Raw genomic sequence first — 27,919 nt, forward strand, 5'->3', positions numbered from 1 at the left:
CGGACAATAGATGAATAAGAGTATTATGCATTTAGTGCCATTATTGGAGGAAATAGTAGTCACCTGCTTGCACGTAAGCGCGTCATTTAATTTTCTAGAATGCTAGCAACCGTCAAATCCCCAATAATAACAACAAAATTTTATTTTCATGTTAACTTTAAAAAGATTTTTAATGATTATACTACTACTTTTAGAGGTTTTATCATTTATCTCGCGGGCCCCAAGAGATCATCTAGGGACTACGAAATTAAATTTTCTGCACTCTACTCATAATGTTACGACATAAAGTTGTCTTTCTTTGTATTTGTTTGGCATATTGTTTCCGGATCGAGTCCGTTGTCTACTTGACTGTTCCTTACATTTCCGTTTTATCAATGCATGGCGTACTCCTCAAACGCTGGTGCTTTTCCACCACATTCTGTTACTTTAGCCTTGCAGAAAGTAAGTTTTTCATGTTTATTTTGTTTATCTTTGTTGAAACAAGTGCGTTGTGTAGCATAAAGATTTGTAGCATTTGTAGAAATTGAATTACCATCTAAATCATGTTTTGTGTCCTGATCTGAATATAATAACAGTCACGTGTCTAGGTTAGGTTATTTCATTGTTATGTTTGTTACGTATGCATCCATGTTTTATGTGTACAACTGGTTAATATCAGGATTACATTGATATAACAAATTTAGTCAATTAGTAGATAAATATAAAGCAATTTAGAATTTATCATGCTTGGTACATGATAAGAGTATTGATATTCTATCTTGAGTATGTGAATTAGCTGAGGATGCTGCTGTTTTCTGAGGTATAATAGCAAATTAGGTTTACTGAATTCAATGACACTTTGTTACAAATTATTTGTTTAACACTGTAATTGAAATTGCATTTATTTTTTTGCTGTTTCTTATTACATGTACTAGTTTTTGTCAGTGAAGTTACAGAGCATTAAACACGAAAAGGCTATACACTTATCCCGAAGATGCACAACAATCTACAAAAGCAGAGGTTAAAAAGCTAGTCATTTTTGGCATGATTGTAGCCTTTGCGTCAATGTTTCGCAGCTTCTCGAGGAGGACGATCAGAATGCCTTGGAATTAAGTGAATCGATGTCCTCTTGGTATACTCAATATAAATTCAATCTTGTACATATGTATACCATTGGTGTTTCCAGGGGCCTATGGTTGTCTTACTCTCAATTTTATATTTATAGTATTTATTAGATTGATCACTGTTCGTTGTTTTCACTTTTTCATATTTCAAGTCTGCACCTTGTATTCCCTGAAAATATACTTCTATTCAATGAAAAGGTGAAGATAACGAACAAAGATTAATCTCATAACTCTTATAAAGAATACAAAATTATATGTAAGAGTATGGTAAATATGGAACTCTAGACACAACAGTTATCAAAATAAAATGAATATATAGCGCCTTATCTAAAACGTACTCTAAAGCACTTTACCGTATACTAAAAATACAAACATTAAATCCACCAAATAATAAATACACATAAAAGTACCCGATTTCTAATACAGGGTCACAAAATGAAGCTAAAACACTATTTGCATAAATGTTCCACGAAAAAAAATGCATATAAAAAATAAAACCACAGATCACACATTACAAGTCAGACAAAAGAGTCTGAACATTCCTTAGTTCACATGACAGCCCATTCCAAAGTACTGCTGCGGCCTTGTCAAACCCCCGCTCTTCACAAGTCTTTGTCCTGGTTACAGGCAGTGTGACCAGACAGACTGATTCCGAAAACAGCAAAACAATCAATCAAACCGATATCGCCGGTATGTATGGTGTTATCAATTCTGACAAATATCCAGGAGCCAGTTTGTGAAGACACTTGTAAACATACGACATATCAGGTGCCTAGGAGGAGTAAGCATTCCCTGTCGACCGGTCACACCAACAGTGACCCCTGTATCTTGATTATGTAGACGGAGTAATCCGTAGTCAAAATCAAAACTTTTAAAATTACAAATAAACTTTACAGTGCCTAGATATAGACAATCTTATACAAAATCCTCTTATGCGTTCGTTTTTTTAAACTATTGAGCAGCTGGACATGTCATTACAGGCGATGTCAATGTAGTTGAAAATGACAAACTGAAGTCACTTATTCTAAAATGTCCGAAATTCAGAGAGCCTCGGTCTTTCAATTGGCGACAGAACCTTATCTCTATCTTGAATTTATCGACGATTGTGCCAGACAATGGGCTAAATATGAAAAGAAAAAACTTGATGCTTTGTCTGAATGGATAAAAAGTGTTCGATGGATATTGATATCTCGTATTAGACACGTCAAAGGAAAAATGCGTACAATCTACAATTGTATCCTTTTGTGTTTAGTAAACCGTTTAAGTTGACAAAATATTGTCATTGTTTGTAAGGCTCATAATTACAACTAATTTAAACGAAATTTGCTTTAACTTCAACTTTGGTAATCCAACTTATATTCCAAGTTCCCTTTCAAAGGACGAAATTATGTTTCAGTATTAAATATACGGTCGACAGGAGATGCTTACTCCTCCTAGGCACGTGACCCCACCTCTGGTGTGTCAAGGGGTCCGTGTTCGCCCAACTCTTATTTCTGTATTCCATATAGGAGTTATGAGATTGATCCCAGTTCGTTATCTCTACCTGTTAATTTGATTTCCTGTACAATGGAAAGAAAGATTGATTGATTGATGTTTTCCGCCACACTCAACAATTTTTCAGTTATATGGTGGCGTCCAGATTTATTGGTGGAAGAGAGAACCCAGATACAATGTACCTGGGAAGATACCACCGATCTTCCGGAAGTAAACTGGGAAACTTTCTCACTTACCGACGCGAGCGGGATTCGAACCCGCGCCGACAGAGGTGAGAGTGGAAAGAAAGAATATGAGTAACCATACATATACTCGATTCCAGAACTTCGCAGATACTCTGCATGATCCAGTAAATTTTCCACCAAGTCCTAATCTTTACTCCTCATGGAAATATTAACTAAGCTTCAGACGTGTTGTTCTACAGTATACGGTATGTGAGAAGTGGAACCACGTAAAAGTGGATTCTTAAACAGTTTAAAGAACTTTAACTAAATTTGAAATCTTAAAACTTTTCCAAAAATCAACAGCATCAAAACATACTTTTCAACATTTTACACCACCATTCCTCTCGATCAATTATAGACTAGGATTCTTGACATCATAAATAGTTACATGTACTGTACTTGTTCAATAGAAATGAAACTCGGAAATATTCATATCGTCGTGTTATCAGTTACTCAAAAACTTGCTTTGTTGAACACCATTCTGATTTTATTCATAAATACTCTGAAGGTAATATTGAAAAGTTCCTTATTGACAATATCTACATAATCTTTTGTGCTCAGGAGTCGTATGCATAAACATTCTTAAGTCCTTAAGCATATACTTAAGTATGAATTTCTTGCTTAGCAGGTTGAGATTTTACTTAGCATATTGCTTAGCAGATTGCATAAAACTTCTTAACTCTTAAGTATATGCTTAAAGTTAAGCATGGTCTTTACTTGTCTTAAGTTCTTAAGCATATTGCTTAGCAAGAACAAAATGGCTGACAGAAAACAGAGAACATTCAAACCACGAATTAATCCCTTAGAATCAATGACAGCAGCAGAACTGCAGCACAGATTTAGATTTGATCAGGAAGGAATTGAATTTATAACATATTTAATTCAAAATGACATTATGCCTTTGACCAACAGAAATCACAGTGTACCTGCAATTGTGCAAGTCATGGTTGCCTTGAGATACTATGCTACAGGTAAGATGCAGCTATGTAGTGGTGACAACTTTGGTCTTCACCAGTCAACGGTTTCAAGAATAATTCAAAGAGTTACTACCGCTCTTGTTCAACCAAATATTGTCAAGCGATTCGTTTCCTTTCCAATGGACCCAGGAACTATTCGAAAGCACCAGGTTGACTTTTTTGCCATTGCTGGTTTCCCTGGTGTGGTTGGGGCGATTGATGGAACTCATGTGCGAATTATAGCTCCCAGTGAACACGAAGTGGAGTATGTCAACCGGAAAAACTTTCACAGTATAAATGTACAGATTGTATGTGATGCCAGTTATAAGATTTTAGACATCGTGGCAAGCTGGCCGGGAGCGACTCACGATGCCAGAATACTGAGGGAGAGTGGTCTATTTCAGCTCTTTCAACGACGTTTATTGCCCGTGAAATGCCATCTTCTCGGTGATAGCGGTTATCCTGGGAAAGACTGGCTGCTGACACCTTTTTTAAATCCACAAGCTGGTCCACAGTCACGGTACAACAGGTAAGGAAATTAGGGCCTAATATATATCGGAGCACTTTGAAAAATAAACACTTATCGCTTATAGTACGAGAAATATTTTCATATTCTCTAGCAACACACCCATCATGACGAGGACGCTGCTGTTCATCCAAATTGTTGGGGTTGCTGCTTTCGGTAAACGGTACCGAGGCATTTCGACCCAGTTTAAATTCGCTCTCCCCATTCTGCATAACAAACATAGATATCATTCATGTTAACTATTACGAAAGATACAAGTCGAATTTTTGTTGTTGACATGCGTGTATCTTTAAAACTTTAGAAAAAACATGGCTTAGGGACTAACATAGAGTACAAAAATAATAGATTAAAAAAAAGAAAGAAAGAAAATATACAGCTCAAAAGTATATTCAAAACACTAACGCATTCTGGATTCTAATATCCATCTTCATGTGGATATACTTTGGAACTGCATATTTTCATTCACACACATCTCTCTTTCTTCTCTATCTATATATGAATGTAACACACACCTCTGACACCCCCCCCCCAATTATTTTTCTCAAAGTATATCTTCATTTTTAAAAGGTCGCATAAGTGCACTCGCACCCTTGTTGAGAGAACAATTGGTCACTTAAAAAGACGGTTCCATGTTCTTCATGGAGAAATACGTCAGCATCCTCAACGTGCCAGCAATGTCTTCTAACACCACCACTATGATCCGCAATTGCAATTAGATGGTACTCCAATTAAAGTTGTAAAAAAAAAATTCAGTTTTTAGGTGTAATTGTTTTTATTTTAAATTTTCTTTCACCGGCAGTGGTGACGTCTCCATATGAGTGAAATATTCCCGAGAGGGACGTAAAACAATGTTCAATCATAATAATCATTCCTCATATAGCAATGCTCAAAGAGAAATGTACAAAAGCCCTTGATAGAATTAAAGTTGTTGCAAACACATTTAGTTTGAACTTTGTTTATTATGTCATTTGTTTGATCGTGATAATAAATTACATGTTCACTTAAAATGTTGTTATTTTATCAGACACTTCAATGATTGTCCAGTAACAAAAACTGAGCTACGTAATGCCCAGAGCTTTTGCTCGTATATTCGGAATATAAATGTCTTGCTGTGGCCTACGATACATCGACGACGTTTCATCTATTTTAAACAATACTCACTTTCATTCATATGTTGATTCAATATAACCGCCCTTTCAAAAGATGAAATTCTTCAAAATCATGCTTCAGTTTTAGACACATTTAATATCCCAGTCAATGGGTCGAATGAAAATGAGTTCTAAACTACATAAAAACCCTTACAAACAAATATACATTTCTGGATCTAGAAAGTGCTCTATCAAGCCCCTATCGTTGTTCCTGACGAAAATATTAACAGCTGTGAAGGAGAAACTTCAAACTTACTGTGCGCTACATATGCCAGAAGTGGTGTTAATCAAATGTGGATTCTAAAAAATTCTAAAGAACTTTTAGTAAACTTGAAATCGCAAAACTTTTCCCAAATCAATAACATCAAAACCTATGACTTTTAAACACTGTACACGACCATTCCTCACAATAAATTAAAGACTAGACTTTTTGACATCATAGACAGTTGCTTCTTCAACAAAAATGGAAAAAAGAAATATACATATCTAGTGATCAGTCATCCAAAAACTTACTTTGTTAAACACCACTATGATTCCATGCAGAAGTACTCTGAAGTTGAAATAAAAATTATGCTAGAGTTCCTCATTGACAATATCTTCGTGGTCTTTGGTGATCATGTTTTCCAACAGTCTGTTGGAATTCCAATGGGCACGAATTGTGCTCCTTTGTTAGCTGACCTGTTTCTATATTCATAGTAAGCAGAATCTATTCAAAAACTTCTACGCGAGAAGAAAAAAAATTCTTGCTGTGGCATTCAATTCGACATTTAGATATATCGACGACGTTTTGTCTATTAACAATAATAACTTTCATTCATATGTCGAATCGATATATCCCTGTGAGCTCGAAATAAAAGACACCACAGAGTCATCCACTTCTGCTTCATACTTAGTTATTTTATTGAAAGTAGACATCAACGGCAAACTGACAACTCAACTGTATGACAAACTGGATGATTTCAGCTTCTCCATCGTCAACTTCCCATATTTATGTAGCAATATTCCATTATCACCTGCATATGGTGTTTATATCTCTCAACTGATTTGATACGCAAAAGCTTGTTCTGCGTATAGTCAGTTTTTAAATCCAGGCAAGCTACTGACAAACAAGTTGATGGTACAGGGGTTTCAACAGTCTCGATTGAAGTCAGCATTTCGCAAATTCTATGGTCGTTATAACGATCTAGTTCGTCAATACAACCTATCATTGGGTCAAATGCTGTCTGACGTGTTTCACACCGATTGTTAGGCCCTTCTTGGCACACTGATTTTACTCCGGATATAGGGCTCACGGTGGGTGTGACCGGTCGAGAGGGGATGCTTACTCCTCCTAGGCACCTGATCCCACCCTTGATGTGTCCAGGGGTCCGTGTTTGCCCAACTATCTACATTGTATTGCTTATAGGAGTTATGATATCGATCACTGTTCGTTATCATCGCCTTTCTTTTCATCAAAGTGAACTCAAAATAAAAGACACAACAGAGTCTTCCATATGTACTTCTTATTTGGATATTTTATTGAACATAGACTTAAACGGCAAACTAACAACTCAGCTTTATGACAAACTTCATCTTCTACATCGTCAACATCCTATATTTATGTAACAATATTCAATTATCACCTGCATATTATGGTGTTTATGTTTCTCAACTAATACTCGAGAGGATGTTCTTTATATAATCAATTTTTAAATCGAGGCAGGGTACTGACAAAGGTGATGTTACAGGTGTTTCAATAGTCTCGTTTAGATTCAGCATTTCGAAAAGTCTATGATCATTACAATGATTTAATTTATAAATGAAATCCGTCATTAGGCCGAATGCTGTCTGACGTGTTTTATACCAATTGTTAGACCGTTCTTTATATACCGATTTCGGTTGGTTGGTTTTATACTGTTTAACGTTTACTCGAAAAATTTAAACTCATTGCCAGTGAAGGGCTGCAAAATTTAGGCCTACGTTCAACGCTGATGGTCTTTGAGCCGGGAGGGATCTTTATCGTGCCACACCTGCTGTGACACGGGACCTCGGTTTAGTTGCCCCTTACGTCAAACAACGGGTACTAAGGACCTATTCTAACATGGTCCATACTGAATTTTACTACGGATTACTCCGTTTTCCTGATCAAGATATAGGGCTCACGGTGTGATCGACCAACAGGGGATGCTCACAGGCATCTGATCCGATCTCTAGTGTGTCAAGAGGTTCATGTTTGCCCTGCTCTTGGCTTTGTATTTTCTTACAGGATTTATAACATTCAGCACTGTTCGTTATCTTCACTTTTTCATATACACTGTAATGATGATTTGTATATGTTTTATTTCTAAACTTATTATCAAATTGAGAGAATTTTAAATTTCCATTCACATCTGTCTGAAATGAGGGGTATAAAGGTACATTATGTAAAGGTTACAAGCCGAAAACTGTCCATTCTGTGAGCAGAAAGAACTGCTGGAGGACTGTAACCTACTTAAACATTATTATATCTTTTGTTCTAAGAATGGACAAGCTTAGGTAACCCATTGACAATGCTATTTATGAATAAAATTGTAATTGATGATATAACCAGTTTTGTGAAGAAGTCTGGGGGTTTTTGTTTTTGTTCACTTATAGTCAGGTAAGTTATCAAAGGTACCTTGAACTGCAGGTGTTTTATTTTCACTCACTCTACAGTACTGAGTCATATCAACATGTCTTACTCTGATGGGGAGAGCATTTTCATTGCACAATCAAAATTTCAAGATGTGAACACAAACACAAATGCTGCGAAAACTGTCTTCATTGACGAAATGTATTTGAATACGTTCAGTTACTTATATTTGAAATTAAATTGGATTACAAATACGTACATGCATGTCTTCAATTATATCGAAAAGGGTTATTCATTACTGCTGACTACAATCGCTGATTTCAATTACCTCATCTCTAGTTAAATCCTGCTAATTTCTCTTGTCATGGATGTTTTGTGTCTCCCTCTGTCATCTGTCCTTGGTTGTACATGTACCTGAGGTGTGTATTAGGCCATAATCACAGTGAAGATTTCTGTACGTCTCCATTTCGGTGAAATTTCGCCGAAAACACCAAAAGACTTGGTAATGGTTTGACGCCGACAGGCATGAGAAAGCGCTTCAAAAACCATTATCTATCAAATTATTTGCAAATGGTATTTTCAGAATTTAAAGAAAGTTGATACAACCTGTTGTTAAGTTCTCCACTCTTATTCGTTGCATTACTTGGAATTTTCCCTTATGGGTATATTTTAAGAATAATTCTTACACCAGATAGTCTTGGCCACATTTAAAACGTACTTGAAAGAATTGATTCTTGGTTTTAGTGTATCGTCATCACCATTACCATTTAAAAAAAATGTTTGCAGAGTGTATTAAAATATACGTAAAGACCTCGAAAGCGTATTGCAATGTTTTGCACCAAATTCAAAACTTATCGTGCATGGAATTCCTTTATTTTAAGAACACAAAAAATCAAACAAAAGATCTACATGAAAGAGTATGAATGTAACAAAAAACAATACTAGTATTTAAGGTAGCACTTGTCCATTTTGATAAAGTCTAAGGCGTTTGATTATTGCAACCGGGAACCCTGAATGCATAGTCACAATTGACGATGGCTGCGTTGAAGACAGTTCCAGGGGGACAGCGTTGATGGTATGCAACATGCATGGCGCACTGGTAGAACATGCCACAATTATTCGGGTCTCTGTAGTGACCATCTCCGCGGTTTTTGCAGAAGGCCTGAGGACCACCACCTATTATCAAAGAATGATATAATAGAATATCCCTTTTTTCAATTTATAATTCCACTGGATAATAAAAACAAATTCAACAAAACATTAGAAGTGTCTTTTCGTAAGACTTATATTAACATCTTAGAGAAGCAATAATCTCTAGTTGTTGAACTATTACTCTTCTATATAATTATCATTTCTTTAGTCATACCGGCGTTTGTCTGCACTGGTGCTTGAGTTGGCTGTACTGGTGCCTGAGTAGTGGTTGTGGTCGTTCGCGGTGGATTAGTGTGAGCTGGTGCCTGAGTGGTAGTTGTGGTCACGTGATGAGTTCCCTGTGAGTGTGTTGTTCGTGGTGGATTGGTCTGGACAGATGCTTGAGTTGACATTTGCTGTACCTGATGTTGATTTTTGCACTGAACGTTGGATGGCCAATCGCAGAATTTGGTGGCCTCATTAAACATAAGACCGGAAGCACAAGACACTTCAAAACTCTGGGGGCCGGCACAAATGAAATACTGCGTGCAGGAATTTGGATCGGCATAGAAACCGCTACGTTTCCCTGTACAGTCAAAGCGCTTAGTCGATCCTATGTGGTGTGTGGTTTTTATAGGTGTGGTAGTAGCTTAATAAAATATAGAAGGATAAAAATACTTAAAAATCAAATTTAAGAATTTTCCTGTTCTTGTATTTTAGTGGAGGTAGATTGAATAGTCAGTCGAATAGAGCATAATATAACTCGCATGAACAACGAAGGCATTTATGTAAGAATTACCACGGGGTTGAATCGATTGATTATTCTCATCTCCCCCAACTGAATAGTTTTAATATTCACATTTTTCATGCAAGAAGATAACAATTTGTATTTTAGAAATGTTACTTGTAAACGATCTATAGTGTGTTATCACGACGTAATTACGCAATGCTGCGTTGATGAGGATATATCGTATATGCTAGTGCATATTTTAAAGTCAACAAATGTTAATTCAGTTAGAAGAGAAGCAATGAAATGACTCAGAGGTTTATTTAGATGAGGAATACAACTGTTTGCATACACTCTTAAGTCAGCCTTTCAGTTACGTATACTAGAATGATACCCCCATGTCACCGATAATATTTTGAAAAAACATATATAACATTTTCGCGAAGTGAAGGATTATAAGCTGTTGTACGTACTTTTGCTGGGAAGCATATGTGTATTGTGATTGACGTGTGTGGTCTTTGTGTGGGGCTTCTGTGTATGTTGTGGTGGCTGGGTGGTTGTAGTACTTGCAGTGGTACTTTTAGTGGTTTTTGCAGTGGTACTTGTAGTGGTGGTACTTGCAGTGGTGGTACTTGCAGTGGTACTTGTAGTGGTACTTGCAGTGGAAGGTGACATTGTTGGAGCAGCAGTAGTAGGAGAATTAGTCAACCTAAAAATTAAGATTGTATACTAACTTATGGGGATTTTGACAATTGCCTTAGTGATTGTAAGGTGACAATTCATTACATGTTTGTATATCAATGCATATATGTATTATATCACATTTCAAAATAGTTCTCTATATAAGGGATATATTTACCTTCTGGCACAAGACATGGTTTAAAAATACTGGGAAACATAAATTCTGAGCTTCATTCAAGATAAGCAACATCCATGCATGATAGATATAATTGATTTTTAGAAGGCATGTGTTGTCTTTGAATGCTTACTGCTGCACTGGACCAGACAAGTCGTCATTGATTGCACGAAGTAAAGGATATTTGCCCTGTCCACAAACACCATTGAAGTCGTCCATATCCAGAGACCAGACCATGATACCACCAAGTCCTTTACTCTTGACGAAGTCGACCTGTATCATCAATTACAACGAACTGTGAAATATATATATGATATGTAAAATATAGCATATCTTGAATTAAATAGATTGTTACCTTAAGTTTTAAACTTTGTTGATCGTCATAGCTGACCCACTGATCACCTTTGACGACATAGGGAACCTCCATTTCAGGAGTCCAGTGGCGTGTTCCTCCATTTTTAAGCATCGGACAGACCTATGATCAAATGAAAGGTGAAGATAACGAAAATAATGCAAATTGTAGTTTCTTCTGTTCATCTAAACATAGCTAAATAGAAGTAGATAGTCTGTGAAGTTATTACCTCATAGTAAGCTAGAATTCCGGCCTCTCCAGTGTATCTGCCGGCCTGACCACCATTGCCCCTGTCGGGAGCGAACAGTCCATCGTTGCTGGAACTTGCTAGAGTAAATGTTCGTCCGTAGAGAGGCATTCCTACGTTCATCTTCTCTGGAGGTGCCCCCTTCTGAAGCCAGTAATTTACTGCCCATTCCTAAGAGTAAAACAGGATACATACACATGAAGATAGCATCACCAGGTTCTATTATATATACGTTTAGAAGTATCAATGTGCTTTGGATGAATTTACTTTGAATTTAAATGTTTGAAAGTCAATTCAAAGCACTTGAACATTTTTAAATAGTGCCAGGATTCTTAAAATATTATTGTAAAAGAAATATATCTATCAATTTTAAAAAGCTCGAGGTAATCTCGTGGAATTTCCTCTTTACGTATCGTTTTGTCCTATATATGCATATGGTAAATATTTCCCTTTAGAGATTACCCTCTAATGTTTCCTTAAATACAGTAAGATAAACTCACGACATTAAGAGACGTTTGATTTCCGCTCTCCTTTGGATGAGATTTAAGTGGAGCATTAGGCGCAGTTTGATCTTCCCAACTTCCTCCATGCATATCATATGTCATTAAGTTTATTTCATCCAAATACCTGCATATAGAAAATCCGGATATTATTTTGAAATATGTAATATCTTTCTTTTCGGTAGTTATAGTCTACTTTTTCTATAGTTGGAAACATTCATAACATGCAAGATAGAAAGCTTTTGCAACCTGGTCGTTGCTCTTGTATAATGTTATATGTATCTTAAATATGTATTTACTGTGAAATGGCAGGAATGTCATATGCAGTGTCGATTTTACTCTTTCCAGCGGCCACAGCAGCTGTCAACATGAGTCCTTCCGGTGCAAATGTTTCGTGTAGAACCTAAGATAAAAATTCAAACGATTGTGCAAAAGTTCATCATTTAAGGTATGGGAAGTGGATAACTATATATTATTTTCAGCTACAAATGGAGTAAGAATGATGAATGATAATTGGGCCATGATAATGATAATGTCAGGAATGTTGCTTCGCCCTGATAAATATAGTCTTAAAAACTATTCTAAAGATCATATGCAGAATATTACAAGATAATACTAGCAAAATGAGAATTCGGATAATGGTCGCCTTAATTTGAATGCAGTATTAAAAGACGATGGTTTACCATCGCCTTGTCAAATGTGTTCATTGATTTAATTTTGATAGAACAAAAACGGTTTCCCTCGGACAGATGACGAAATAATATTCACGAGGTCAGTTGTACAATAACAAGAAAAAATCTAAGATATATATGGAATACTGTAATACTACTTTCTAATATACATGTACATAAATGTAGATACTATTCACTCTGACCGGTCGCGGTGTCTCTGTGGTTATTTAAAGCGTTTGCTTCGTAGTCGGGGATCATGGGTTCGAATCACCTTTATGCAACTTAAGACGTAAAAACAGGTACTGATTTCTGCTTTGCCAAACACGCTTGACATTTAGAAGTGAGAGTCGCGGGTATTTGGATGAGACCTTAAGCACCGAGGTCACGTGTCGTGCTCGTACAACCATTGTTGATACGACCCTGGTCGCTAAGCATAGGTCAACATTTGTGCCAATTCACCAACAGCTGGTGATGTCTCAATATGAATGAAAAAATTCAAAGGGATGTAAAACAGAGAAGCATTAATCGTGCTGCGTATCATGCATTTAAAAAGCACGGTTGCTGTCTGTTTCCTTCATCAACACTCGCCACAGTAATATTCCACTGGTCAATGCATGGCTTCTCATTGATCAAATTAATTGTGACAGTATAGCACATGTCTACTTGTACAGGTATATACACATGTATTTTATTGATATTATTAATAATATATACTGTATCAAGGGTAACCAGTCGTTAAAGGACCTGTGAATGTCCCCTAATATTTATCCATTCCCTTAATTCCATGCAGTCTCATTTGTAGTATACTGAATGACAGAAACCCAATAAAACTTGGACCACCCCTAGCAAAAAATATTGAGAAGATTTTCTTCATAGAAAGTATATTGAAACTGAGCAAAATGATAATATTAGAGAGCTATAAATGCCTTGTTACGGTGTGTTTGTATCCGAGAAAAAGGGGAGCATATCAACACTGCATAGAATTCTTCAAAACTAGCGCATACTTAAAAATTACATGTAATATCAAGTCCCATGTAATAAATCCGTACCCATCATTCCTCTACTTTTCAAGTCAATCAAGCCCCACGTGGTGAACCAGAGCCCGCCAATTTCTTTACTTTTCAAAGAAATATCTTTGTAAAGGTTTCAAAGCTAATTTTATCATAAACTGTTCCATCCGACGGTCTTAAAAATCCTTTTTACTGTGTCAGTCACATGAACCCATCCTGAAGTCTGATCTCCTGACCAAGTGGTCATGACTTTCACAATTTTCGTAAAGGCCTCCGTGCTCATATTTATGATAGGTACTCAGATTTTGTGCTTGATATTCAAGAGTACAGAAGATTATTTTAAACATTCGATGGCATACCTTCAGAACCTGTGTGAAACGATCTTTGTCCGCAGGTGGGCTTCCTCTGTTGGCGGGGTACTCCCAGTCCATATCCAGACCATCAAAACCGTTCTTTTTCAGGAACTTGACAGTGGAGGTAGCAAACTCCCTCCTGCTGGAGTCGGTGGCCACCATTCTTGTGAATGGAGCGGATCCCATGTTCCATCCACCGACGGCCAGAAGGGTTTTCAGTGAGGGATTTTGCTTCTTCAGGTGATTGAAACGCTCATACCTTCAAAAACCTCATTTTTATTTATATAGCACTAATTACCCTGTACGATAACGACCTTTTTTTGGTCATCATAAAACTCAAAATATTCACAGGCGGATGAATTTGATTTCATTGAGGAGGTCATGTCGAATACAGTTTCACATTATTTGTATCTTACAAACTCCTATTTACAGAATACCGACAATGGTCGGGAAACTATCTTTCTGATATCATAACCATCAGTCTATTATCTTGATTTTGATCGAATGGAGAGTGAAATCATTTTTATTTAGCTCAAAACACAATTCATTTTGAAACAAAAAATAATGCTTACAATTTTGATACAAACTTTAGTAAATATGATAAATCTACAGTATGCAAAAACAACATGCCAAATACTGGGAATAAAAAATATTGCAAATAGAGAAACTAAAGGAAAGTAACACCTTACATTCCCTTACTCCATGATGTACTCTCGTCATTCCACTCAAAAGGCGCCAGGTGGTTGCCGTTCATTTTGGCAAAGGCGTAGATGAGGTGTGTGCAGAGAGTGGGGTCAACATTTTCTGGGAAGAACTTTGCAGGGTTGTTTCTGTATTGTGACCAGTTTGTGTAATAACACACCCGTCGCATTGCGTTATCTGAAAAGAAGAGTGACACAGAACCTTCTGTATAGAGTTGTCCCCCTTTCAAAATTCCAATTACTCTTGTCGTCTAGGATCCCGTTGCACGTCGGTTAATTAATTTTAACAGACAGTTAACTTCCCATTAACTCTTACATTTATATAGCGTTAACTGTCAGTTTAACTTAACTCATCTTCGTGCAAAATCTAGATCTACAGCCCAGTAGCTAAGTACTTCGTTACTAGCTTGAAAATACGGATGTATATTGAATTGCTGTTATAAAATTTAGAAATTCATTTCAAAATTAAGGATTATCTCCCTCATGCATAGCTCTTATCCTTGGACGAATTTGGCTCCACTTGTTTGACACGCTGTTTTTGGCTATATTTAGATCTAAAACTTCATAGTTATTTCGGATTTCAAACATTTCGGTTGAGCATCACTGAAGAGACATTATTTGTCGAAATGCGCATCTGGTGCATCAAAATTGGTACCGTATAAGTTTTACATTATATATGTACATGTACTTTTGTTTTTAACAAAACTATTGTAATGTATTCTTGTATATCACGTACTTGTTTTCTTTGCGTTCATCATTACATCTTGATACGACTTCAAATATAAAGTAAAGTTTAAGTATTGTTAACCCTTCGGTGTCAGGGTAAAGAACTTACACTGAAGTCCGGCATTCAAAATTGCTCTGGTAATAACCCCAAATTATATTTATAGATAGATTTTATGTTAAACCTGAAGTATGACTATTTATGGTAGGTTTGGAAAATTTTCATTAGTTACCTGAATATAATCTTGTATAATGTCAATTTGATATTTTGTTAAGAATTTCTTACTTTATTCCTGGATAAAATGATTAAGCAAATTATTTTTATAGAGAATTTTCCATGGCCACCATTGGATTTTTTGTGTTCATCCAATCCGCAAACAATGAAATATGAGATACTCTATAAAACAATATATAACAATTGTACCATTACGACAGAGGCATAGTGAAAATGATACAGCATATGAAAAGAAAGGGAAGAAAACGGATTTGGAAATGGTCACTATACATTGTTGTAGTTTGCGGATAGACTATTACAAACATTTTACTAAATGTAACATTTTTTATGTTTATATTTGACCGATTAAATTATCTAGCAAAATTTGTATAGGAATCATTTCTGTACATTATTTACCTGGCATAAGCCTATACAATAGATTTGTGGTAACTTTCATCACAAGTTTACCAAACTGGCTAAGAAGGAACTCAATTGGTAAACAAATATAGTTTACCATTAACTTTCTGTTAAACACAAATAAAAAAAAATATTGTACAATGTATTTTGTAAATCATTCTCAGTCTCAGTCACAATAATTGTATCATTTGCCAATAGAGTTGATGTGAAGCACATAGAATAGATAATATTTTCAACATATAAATGTAGTAGCGCGATTAAGAAAAGAAAGACACGAAAAATATTTGTTTATATTTGTCAAGAACACATTTATCTTATTTAGTAATATGTAATATTTGAAATAAAACCTTGATCAGATTTGCTAGTTTTTCGATATCAAGCTCTAAAATATCTTCATTCTCATTAACATTTGCCTTGAATACCTGTAAAAATGTTTCTATAAACTGGTTATCTAGATATAAAAGAAATTTTAAAACTGGTTATTTTAAAGAAATTTTAAACTGGTTATCTAGATATAAAAGAAATTTTAAAACTAATTAAAAAGGTCTGGGCCTTGGGGCCCTGTGATGCTACCGAAAGGTTAATATTTTCCATCACATGGTGATGCTCTTAATGCAAAATGATTAATTGTATCATTCATCCATTCTGTTATTGTATGTAAAAATAAATGGTGAATGGATAGAACTAACAAAAATATGTTAAACATAATTTTTATTGAAGTCAAATGCTTGTGACAAAGTTTAGGCTACAAACGAAAATAACGAATGAAACGGATTCCAGAAAAATAGTGGCTCGAGTTCAATAATCATTTGGCTATTTTGCTGTCTCCTACGGCTGATAGTTTTTGCAAGCAGGGACGTGGCTAGCATAGTCGCAGGCAATGATGTTTTCGTTGAAGACTGTTCCGGGGGGACAGGGTTCGTGGAATCCCAGACTCATGGCACATTGATAGAACATGCCACAGTCTGCGGGGTCTCTGTAGTGACCGTCCGCACGGCTACTGCAAAAGGCGTTAGCGTCACCACCTACAGAAATACCACATCCTTCCAGTATTTTTAAACTACATGTATTATAGCCTACTGTTGCGTGTTATTGTTTAAATTCTCTAAATTGTGTACCATGAATTTTAAGAATATGTATAGTTTTTCTTATTACGGTTTCTGTATTTCGTATCAAAATGCCTTTGAAATTAGGCAAAGCAATGACGTTAGACTGAATACCAGAGTTTGGGATCTGTTGTGATTGAGTGGTTGGATTTGGCGCCTGCGTAGTGGTTGTCACGTGTTGGTTACCATGTGTCGTCTGCGGTGGATTGGTGGCTGGTGGAGCCCGGGTTGTTGACTGTGAATGAACTTTACAATTCACGTTTGCAGGCCAGTCACAGTAGTCAGTAGCCGCATTAAACATAAGACCTGAAGCACATGACACTCGGAAACTCTGGACGCCGGCACAAATGAAGTATTGAGTGCAGGAACTCGGGTCGGCATAAAAACCACTGACTTTGCCGTTGCAGTCAAAGTTATTAGTCGATCCAATATGGTGAGTAGTTTTGACAGAAGTGGTAGTAGCTTTAAGAAGGGTTTTTTAAAATATATTATAATCATAGACAAAAAAGATGACATAGGTTTAATGTATGAAATTGAACCGTTAGAGAATGAAATTCTAAAATGAAAAGCTTTAAGATGAGGTAAAGACCACAGATGATTTGATCTGATACCTTTCAATGTCTGCAACTGATTTGTGGCAAAATTATTTGGATAAAATGCTTGTAAAAAGCAATTTTAATGCAAGATTGATATGTTGACGGTGCTAGCATCAGAGCAAGCGCATTTACATATATATGCCCGAATCAAGAATTTTCCCCCAAGGTACGTGTAGTAGGTTTTACCTCATTCAGTTTTTTAGGGATCCAATCGAAACTATGGACATTTAGTATTTTACATGTACAACCGAAAGTGCATAAAACAGGCAAATGTATTTATATTCTATCAAGCTCAGGGGGTGGGTTTGGACCATCAATCCCCCCTTATGCGCTCCTGACATAACCTCTACAGTATACCGATGGAATTAAGATATTAGATTAAAATGAAAACAAAACAAATATGTAGTGAAGTAATAACACGATAGGACTCCCCCCCCCCAAAAAAAAAACCCATCTATATATATATAATAGCAAGGCGGTAATTATCCTGTAAAAGCACATACCAACCAGCATGAAGCAATGACGTATTGTTTAAAGAGGATATTAGAATAATATAATATCATACAGTACAGTACAGAATCCTAAACACAATGATTAGATATTTCAGCATATCCATATGGTAAATAAATGTTGATTCTTTGACCCCCAGTAATGATTTTCTCTGGCACAGTAAATGGCATGGTTCTTTTCATGTGTGTGCATGCTAAACTGACCCGGCCTACGACAATGAGGAACGGCGCTGTCACCGTGTTTTGCCGCATCACCAGACATGCTGAGAATTAGGCGTGGCCGATTACTACATGTATCATCAGATACGGAATAAACAGAGGTGTTTGTATGATGACGCCAAACGAAGGCGTCTATCATGTTATCCCGGTTATGATGGATAAGTCCACACACAACCTACGCATTTCCAATGCACAGGGAATCACAAGACTGGGATAAAACTGGTATACCAGCTCATTAGAGTTATCGCGCTTTGATAACTCTTGTGCGTCATTGGTAAGAAAATGCACAAGTCTCGCGAGCAAGTGCGAGATTACTGGGACATAAACGAAACGTTCATGGCACCCCCCCCCCTTTTTTTTTTAAAGTTAAAGTACATTGTGTAATTTTAAATAAAATAGCCATTGGTCAAACTGCATTTTTTAAATATTCTACCACTAGTTTATCAAGGATATTACATGGTTTTTTTTAAACTCTACTACACCTATTTTAAAAATTCCAAACAACATGTTCTCTGTTCTAAGTCAATCAATATTTTGTAATTTTCAAAATAGCTTAGATGCAGTTTGGAAACGCATTTGTTGTGTTAATTAGTGTTATAAACGTCTAAAAAATGCAGTTTGGCAAATATATAACTTATTTTAAAATATTGGAAAATGAGAGAGAGAGAGAGAGAGAGAGAGAGAGAGAGAGAGAGAGAGAGAGAGAGAGAGAGAACATGAACGATTACAAAGTCCATGCCATATGAACCTGTCCAAATTGTAGGATAAAATAGAATGTCTTCATAGTCTGATAGAATAATTTTAATAACATATGAATCCCATTAATTACAAGAAAAGTTATTGTGTCGGATGTGCATATTGGGTTTTCCCTTCACAGTTCTTCTTGCGATTAATGCTTTATATCGGTCAGATTTGGCAGATTTAGTACCCGCACTCCTTCACATAGTTTAATAAGTTTGTTTTCTTGTAAGAATAATCAATTCCTGAATTTGCCTTTAGAATTTTAATCAGTGTCGTGGTTTGCAGTCGGTTATAATATGCATTTGATACCATAATTTATATTACGCATGCCTAAGTAATGTTTATGTATGTTGTCCCGGTATCACGACTTTACGGGCCTTTAATTTAAAGAGTTCCACTGATGGAAATGATAAGTATTAACATAATCTCGGATCAACGAGACGTTACGTTGCGAGATAATCTCGGGTCAACGAGATGTTCCGTTGCGAGATAATCTCGGGTCAATGAGATGTTGCGTTGCGAAAAAAAAAGAAAAGACGGTCATACAGATTATTGGAGATTCTTACGATGCTAAAATTTCTGTCTACGTTTATATAGCTTGAATTTTCTCTGTCCCAATCATTATAGCTTGCTATAATTGTTTGCGCATTAATGATAAGATTATGATAGATAAATGCCGTTAAATTATTTCGCACTGGATAAGTTGCAATTGCAATTCAAAAAACATTTTGTACATTAGAGTAAACATTTAGTAGTTGAAATGAATTAGTTGTTTAGATGTACAATTTTAACAAGACAATTCAAGTGTGTTTCATATGACTATTTGGGCATAAAATATGAGAAGTTTAAAGCTTGCCTGAGCGATGAATGCATGCACGCGCTTCCCTGAAAAAAAAAAGTTTCCTGCCCTAGCCCCCTGTTCACAAATACGATGGATACAAGGGTTGTGTTCTGTGATACCTACTAGTGGCTGGAGCGGGGGCATTTGTGGGGTGGTTATTGGCGTGGGTGGTCTGATGCTGTGGCATCCGTGTGGTGGTGGCGGCGGCGGGGGCAGCAGTAGTTGGAGCATTTGGAGGCCTTCATAAAAAAGAATATCTGTGCATAAGCATGAAGAGATACTCAATGTTAGTTACGTATTTGTATTTCATACATGTATGTATTAGAACTGGAGTTCGATTACCACTCAATCCAACCCTATTCAATGTGGTCTGACCTTCTAACTGAATGATACACTGCCGTAAAATAGCATTGTCTTAGTGTTATATATATATATAGGTATATGCGTGCGTGTGAAAGGTTTACAAATACGAACGCTTACTGTTGAGTTTGCCCGGACGTCAGTTCGTCATTGATGGCACGAAGGAGTGGGTATTTTCCCTGTCCACAACTACCGCTGAAGTCATCGAGATCTAAAGCCCACACCATGATACCACCGACCCCCTTACTTTTCGCAAAATCAACCTTAATATTAAGAGTAAAGAACAAAAATGTATATGGGATGAAGGTGTTTTTCACGTTAATATTGTGGTGAACTAAGGAACATGATCATGCATAGGTCGGTGTCTATTCCCTCTGCCTACCTTCAATTTCAAGCTTTGTGGATCATCGTAGCCAACCCATTGGTCACCTTTGACAACATAGGGAACCTCCATTTCAGGAATCCAATGGCGGGTACCTCCACTCTTCAGCATCTCACAAATCTATTGTTAAGATAATATCAATATGTCTATAAGAGTAGTCTTTATCGGCGGTTATGAACAGGAATTATAGTGTATATGCATGATTCTAACCTCGTAGTAAGCCAGGAATCCGGCTTCTCTTGTATATCTGCCAGCCTGTCCACCATTGCCTCTATCGGGAGCGAAGAGTCCGGTGTTGCTGGTACTAGCTAGTGTGAATGAGCGTCCATACAGAGGCAATCCTACGTTCAACTTGTCAGCAGGTGCCCCCTTCTGAAGCCAGTAATTCACGGCCCATTCCTAAAAACATACCATTTCCATACATGTAGAAACCAGCATTCTGAGAGTATTGCATGGCAATACATAGACCCTTACCGGTTGCAAATATTACTGTACCACAACAATATTCAAAGTTCATTATATAGGCTATGGTAAAAGGGAAAATAGAGGAACCAAGATAGGAAAGGTTGGAAATCAACTACTATTCGAGTAGAGACTAGACCAGGGAAAAAGAGAAATTTAAAATTAGGTTTAGGTCTTTAACCAAGTCAATAAACTGTGACATGTACAGTGTAGGTGATAATGAATAATTTACCTATATTGTTTTATTACTATGCTAGATTGATTGATTATATATTGTTTAACGTCCCACTCGAGAATCTTTCACTCATATGGAGACGTCACCACTGCCGGTGAAGGGCTGAAAATTTTAGGCCTATGCTTGGCGCTTACAGCCTTTGAGCAGGGAGGGATCTTTATCGTGCCACACCTGCTGTGACACGGGACCTCGGTTTTTGCGGTCTCATCCGAAGGACCGCCCCGATTAGTCGCCTCTTACGACAAGCAAGGGGGTACTGAGGACCTATTCTAACCCGGATCCCCACGGGATTACTATGCTAGAAGTTTTAATGAGTGTAGTACTCTTATCTACAGAGATGAGAAACTTGGATGTAAACTACATGTAATAATTCATGCAATTTTTCTAAGTCCAAGGGCCATAACTTAATGAAAAATCAACGGATTTGAACTTGATCGGTAACTTATTATGACAAAGCAATGTACCAAATATCAAATGAATATCTGCAAGCATAACACAAAAAAAGTCCGGAAAACTGATAATTCATGCTAATTTTCAAAGTCCAAGGGCCATAACTAAGTGAAAAATCAACGGACCGAGACGAAATTCAAACTTGATCTGTAACTTGTTATGAGAAAGCAACATACCAAATATAAAATAAATATCTGCAAGAACAGAGAAAAACGTGCGGAAAACTGGACTGACAGACAGACGGATCGCAAACATAAAGTTCCCTTCGACTTCGTCGGTAGGGGACTAATAAAATGTTAATTACCAATTAAAAATAGCATGGAATTTTCCAAAAAATATTTTTAGGTGTGAATACTTACGACATTAAGATACGTTTCGTTTCCTGACTCCTTTGGATGAGCTTTGAGAGGAGAATTATGACCAGTTTTGTCTTCCCAACCACCGCCATGCAAGTCATACGTCATCAAGTTTATTTCATCCAAATACCTGTAAATCAAATTATCTACCTTATTTCTAATAAAATAGATATTGCCTAACGTTCCTTGTGGGTCTGTGTAAGGAAATCACTACTTCATTAATGCCTAGTGTGCTGTACTGCTGAATCTGACACAATGAATACCTAGGGGCGAAAAGCAAGGGGAGTGGTGGTACAACATTTGTTCATTTGTAAATTTCATTGCGGAATTAGTATTAGCATCTGGTGAAGTTCCAAGGTAAAAAATATTCCATACAGACAGTTGAGGAGATCCCAGTTTACCTAGAATTTCTCATTCCTGGATTTTAATCTCCAACTCTTATTTTTAGTTCCTCGATCAGTAAAAAGCAAGAGGTCCACAAGCTTAAATCGGTCACCCGAGTATTAGTTAGAAGTATCACTAACCTCAAGGAATATGAAATCTATAATAATTTCCTGTTCTACATTTATGAGCTAAATTCTAACATTCTGGAGCTGTATATTGATTGATCTAATATTGTTTAACGTCCCTCTGGAGAATATTTCACTCATATGGAGACGTCACCACTGCCGGTGAAGGGCTGAAAATTTCGGCCTATGCTCGGCGCTTATGGCCCTTGAGCAGGGAGGGATCTTTATCGTGCCACACCTGCTGTGACATGGGACCTCGGTTTTTGCAGTCTCATCCGAAGGACCGCCCCATTTAGTCACCTCTTACGACAAGCAAGGGGGTACTGAGGACCTATTCTAACCCGGATCCCCACGGGATCTGTATAAAACGAGATGTGTTCTTAAAACACAAATCCTCCGAAAGTGCCCATACTGATGTGAAAGACTTTACATGATATATGTTATGTTAATACTATATAACTATTTGGACCCGCCCTTATAGTCAGAACCCTATGGTTACGAAATTCACAATTTTGGTACATCCCTTTCTGCTTTTCCTAAATATGAATTTAGTTTTCATAAAGTATCAGCATAATCAAAGAAGTCTTTCAAATGCTATAGACAATAATCATTATCATAGTTTGGCCCCACCCTGGAACCAAAACCCCCTACCCCTGGGATCACGAAATTTACAATTTTTGTAAAGGACTACCTGCTTCTTCAAATATCTGTGTAGTTTAAATTTAGAATCAATATATATAGAATTCAAAAAGATATTCTTTAAATGTTTTACAGAGGTACTATATACCAAGTTACTCCTGTCCTAGAGTCAGAACCCCTACCCCTAGGGATAATGAAATTTACAACTTTCGTAGAGGCCTTCCTGCTTTACATGACTATGTATTTAATATTTCTAACAGATATGCGGTTGTAAGGAAGATTTTTGAAAAGTGATAAATTTTTGGCAGTTTTTGCCCCGTCCCTAATCTCCTAGGAGTGCAGGAGTCCTGAAATTTATAATTTATGCATGCCATCTAGCGTCAATTCTTTTAATGACGTTGGATTTGCATCGGTGATCATGTATTCGTTTTGCAAAGGAGTCTGTTAATTTTGCAATTAAGTCGATTGATTTTGTTTTAAGCTAGTATGTTACGTCAGTGTGTGTGTGTATATATATATATATATATATATATATATATATATATATATATATATATATATATATATTAACTCTTTTCGTCGCCCATAAGATGGTAGTAAAAGAAACTAATTAGTAAAATTATTATTGTTGGCCTGTACGCCACGGTACAAAATTTGTTATGTTTTCAGCATTCAACATGTAAGTCGCAAGGTGTGTTTTTGTGTGTGTGCTACATGTGTGCAGTAAGAGGACAGAGTCAGGCAACAGAAGATGTATTAATCCTTCATTGTCAAAACGGAGCAAGATGATATCAGTAAAAACTTTATAGTTATTGAAAATAAACATATGTGTATTCATGGATACTATACATTTTTATTCGTTGTCATAGATGTTTTGACAAGTAGCATGTTCAAACTAAACATACATTTTATGTGATAAATTTGATAAGATGCTAATCGATGATAAAATCAAGATTTAGACCAGACGTACAGTATACATTGTATGCAACATAGAAAACATTATTGTGTATCCTTGTTTGGGTGTCATAACTATTCTGACCTACTGTCATTTGACCCGCTGTAGATATACATGTACATGCATTTCCAACTGATTTGAAGATAATTCTTTCAGATATTCAAGATTTAGCATTTCAATATTGTATTTGTTTATTTCATGGTAAGACCGAGTTTAACACTTCATGGGCCTACTTCTTTCACCTAATTAAAACAATCACCAGCTCTCTTTACCTTCTGTAAGTGTCTTCATGACATTAGATAGAAAATGCATTTTTTTGCCAATCTTCGATTCAAGTTCTCCACCAAAAGACTGATGAGGTATAATTGTTTTTGAAATGGAATCCAACCAAGATGCTTTCTGAACGGGTATATTTATCTTAAGAGTGAACACCTAGATATTTTATGAACGGGTATATTTATCTTAAGAGTGAACACCTAGATATTTTCTGAACAGGTATATTTATCTTGAGAGTGATCACCTAGATACTTTATGAACGGGTATATTTATCTTAAGAGTGCACACCTAGATATATTATGAACGGGTATATTTATCTTAAGAGTGAACACCTAGATATTTTATGAACGGGTATATTTATATTGAGAGTGATAACCTAGATACTTTATGAACGGGTATATTTATCTTAAGAGTGCACACCTAGATATATTATGAACGGGTATATTTATCTTTTAAAAGAGTGAACATGTAGATACTTTCTGAACGGGTATGTTTCTCTTTAGAGTGAATTCCAAGATACTTTCTGAACGGGTATATAAATCTTTAAAGTGAACACCTAGATACTTTCTGAACGGGTATATTTATCTTTGGAGTGATCACCAATATACTTTATGAACGGTTATATTTATCTTTTAAAAGAGTGAACACCTAGATACTTTCTGAACGAGTATATTTATCTTTGGAGTGAATTCCAAGATACTTTCTGAACGGGTATATTTATCTTAAGAGTGAACACCTACATTGAAGATACTTTATGAACGGTTATATTTATCTTTTAAAAGAGTGAACATCAAGATACTTTTTGAACGGGTATATTATCTTCACCTAGATGTTTTCAAAACAGGTATATCTATCTTTGGAGTGAATACACAGAGGATATTTAAAATCTGTCAAATGTCCAAATACTATATATATAGTAACTTGGGGATCTCGTCCAGTTTCTGATTAAACTGAATTCTACAAAATTTCACCAACTGCAACTTTTATCCAGATTTTCATTTCGAAATTACGGTTATTTGTTAACTGACCCAGTATCTTCCATAGAAACATAATATCCATGTTCGGATCCTGCATGATGGTATTAGTTCCTCTACTTTGAGCATTATCGACCTGGAAACTATACCTACTGTGAAATGACAGGGACATTGTATCCTGGGTCAATATTTTTCTTTCCAGCGGGCACAGCAGCTGTCAACATCAAACCTTCGGGTGCAAATGTTTCATGTAGAATCTGAAACAAAATTGTAACAGGGCATCTAAAATACTAATCCCATACACTTGCATCAATTAGAATATCACGTGATGATTCAGATTACTATTTCATACAAGTGAATATTTATTTTACAGTATAAAACAATAGTTGTTGATAAGAGATATTCATAAATACGTTTCTAACTTTTGTACACATCCATTAAGAGTTTCAATTACAAATCAATGCATACCTTCAGAAGCTGTGTAAAATGATCTTTGTCCGCGGGTGGGCTTCCTCTGTTGGCGGGATATTCCCAGTCCATGTCCAAACCGTCAAAACCATGTTTTTTAAGGTACTGGACAGAAGAGGTGGCAAACTCCCTCCTACCAGCGTCAGTGGCCACCATATGTGTGAATGGAGCGCTTCCCATGTTCCATCCACCAACGGCCAGAAGGGTCTTCAATGAGGGATTTTGCTGCTTGAGCTTATTGAAACGCTCATACCTATCAACAAAATTCAAAATTTTTTATCCGACTTTTAACTATATAATCACAAAGTGGATACTAATACCTTTATCACAAATGTATGTTATATAATTTGGAGATTGATTCATATATACATAATTTGAAAATTACAAGGAAATACATTTTCTTACATTCCTTTCATCCATGGTGTGCTTTCGTCATTCCACTCAAAAGGCACCAGATGGTTACCATTCATTTTGGCAAAGGCGTAGATGACATGGGTACACAGGGTTGGGTCTACATTTTCCGGGTAAAACTTAGCGGGTCCATTTCTGTACTGCGCCCAGTTTGTATAGTAACAAACCCGTCGATATCCCAAGGCTACACATAAGAAATATTTTATGTTTCATTTTGAAATACTTAGTACTCTGTATATTGTGATAAGGATTCACATACTGCACAGAGAACTTACCATTATTAAATGCCAGGGCAAGCAACGGAACTAAAATTTTCAACATCTGAAAGATAGTAGTTATTACAGAAATGAATAAAATCTTTGTGAAAAAATATTCAAACAATTATACTGAAAAATACATCAAGATTAATTAAAAACGTTGGCGTCAGCAGCGAAGAAAATACAACTTGGAAAAAGAACCTTGCATTAAAAAACTGATAACATTACAAATTTCCTCCGGAAAAAAATATAATTTTAAAAAAATACTTTTTTAGATTACAATAGACGTCCTTGAGATGATTTAAAAAAAATAAATTTCGTATAAATACTAAATATATATATATATGCATTTACCCTTTGCCGGTAAAATGACTGATACGACCGTCTGCGTACCACTGCGCTATTGATATGGGGGGGTTAATCTATTAACTGTCAAACTGCTCAAAAGTCTTGCGTTGATTTGATAACACGGTCCACTATCTAGGTTCCATGTTAAGATGCCTTCTCTACTATTTGTCCGCGAATTACAGATGTGACTACTCTGTTTTACACTATTTACATTACGATTACATATGGAAATTATTTTAATGTTTTTATTTGACCTCTTGGGTAGGAAAATAGTGTTTGAGGTCCAGTAAGGGTTCTAAAATATTTATAAAGATTAAAGTATAATGGATTTAGACAAACTTGTCCATCAATCATATTTGACCGTTCTTTTCTTAAATCAAGTTTTCTTATAAGTGCGATTATACAGACCTAAAATTTCCTTATGGGATTGTAGAAAATCGTTCGTTTTGACGTGACCGATAAGTAAATAATTTTCTATGTGACCTGTATTCACGAATTTGGAGTGTACTATCGATAACCTTTTTTTAACCTAACCTCTAAACCATTTATATTTGCCAAGACGGAAAAAAATCATTACACGAAATGATCGGAATTTTTCATAAATACTAAATCTCCTTTAAAAAATGTAGTCGTCATTTCTTTAAATAAGCAAACAAAATGAAATCTTATGTACTTTTTCTTATATGAAGGTTAATTTCAGGTTGCAAACATGTCTAGCATGAGCACCTGCTGTCTGTGTGGTTCAAATTCATTTTAGTGTTTTTCGATATTTTGTCAAAACCAATTCAAAGTAAGCACTGCATGCAATTGATGAAAGGCATATACATGTATTTTAATCCTTGGATTACGGATCCGTTGTCATGGAAGAAAATTAGGTGTATA

At 36.1% G+C, this 27,919-nt stretch overlaps 2 protein-coding genes and 1 long non-coding RNA gene across 5 annotated transcripts; 2 read left to right on the forward strand and 1 right to left on the reverse strand.

Moving 5' to 3' along the window:
• Positions 1–353: 353 nt before the first annotated feature.
• On the forward strand, positions 354–11,115 carry LOC130054021 (uncharacterized). Its single transcript, XR_008802275.1, has 2 exons — positions 354–441; positions 10,861–11,115. It is a non-coding gene; the product is annotated as an uncharacterized LOC130054021 (long non-coding RNA).
• Positions 3,737–5,481, forward strand: LOC130054020 (putative nuclease HARBI1). Its single transcript, XM_056162124.1, has 2 exons — positions 3,737–4,306; positions 4,871–5,481. The coding sequence occupies exons 1-2, from the start codon at positions 3,765–3,767 to the stop codon at positions 4,986–4,988; spliced, it is 660 nt and encodes a 219-aa protein (XP_056018099.1). The 5' UTR covers positions 3,737–3,764; the 3' UTR covers positions 4,989–5,481.
• Positions 8,898–27,232, reverse strand: LOC125669928 (probable endochitinase). Of its 3 annotated transcripts, none has more exons than XM_048904786.2 (20): positions 27,044–27,232; positions 26,708–26,753; positions 26,427–26,616; positions 26,022–26,274; positions 25,707–25,810; positions 22,204–22,330; positions 20,908–21,096; positions 20,698–20,817; positions 20,436–20,578; positions 20,079–20,194; positions 14,578–14,767; positions 13,895–14,147; positions 12,154–12,257; positions 11,855–11,981; positions 11,337–11,525; positions 11,111–11,230; positions 10,889–11,028; positions 10,373–10,608; positions 9,408–9,821; positions 8,898–9,217 (listed from the first exon to the last, which is right to left on the reverse strand). In XM_048904786.2, the coding sequence occupies exons 2-20, from the start codon at positions 26,751–26,753 to the stop codon at positions 9,021–9,023; spliced, it is 3,258 nt and encodes a 1,085-aa protein (XP_048760743.2). In that variant the 5' UTR covers positions 27,044–27,232; the 3' UTR covers positions 8,898–9,020. The 3 variants fall into 3 exon arrangements, with proteins under 3 accessions (XP_048760743.2, XP_048760744.2, XP_056018098.1); XM_048904787.2 differs by lacking the exon at positions 27,044–27,232 and adding an exon at positions 26,957–27,004; XM_056162123.1 differs by lacking the exon at positions 27,044–27,232 and adding an exon at positions 26,891–27,004.
• Positions 27,233–27,919: the final 687 nt, after the last annotated feature.

This window comes from Ostrea edulis, chromosome 4, assembly GCF_947568905.1.
Source record: "Ostrea edulis chromosome 4, xbOstEdul1.1, whole genome shotgun sequence".
Classification (NCBI taxonomy): domain Eukaryota; kingdom Metazoa; phylum Mollusca; class Bivalvia; order Ostreida; family Ostreidae; genus Ostrea; species Ostrea edulis.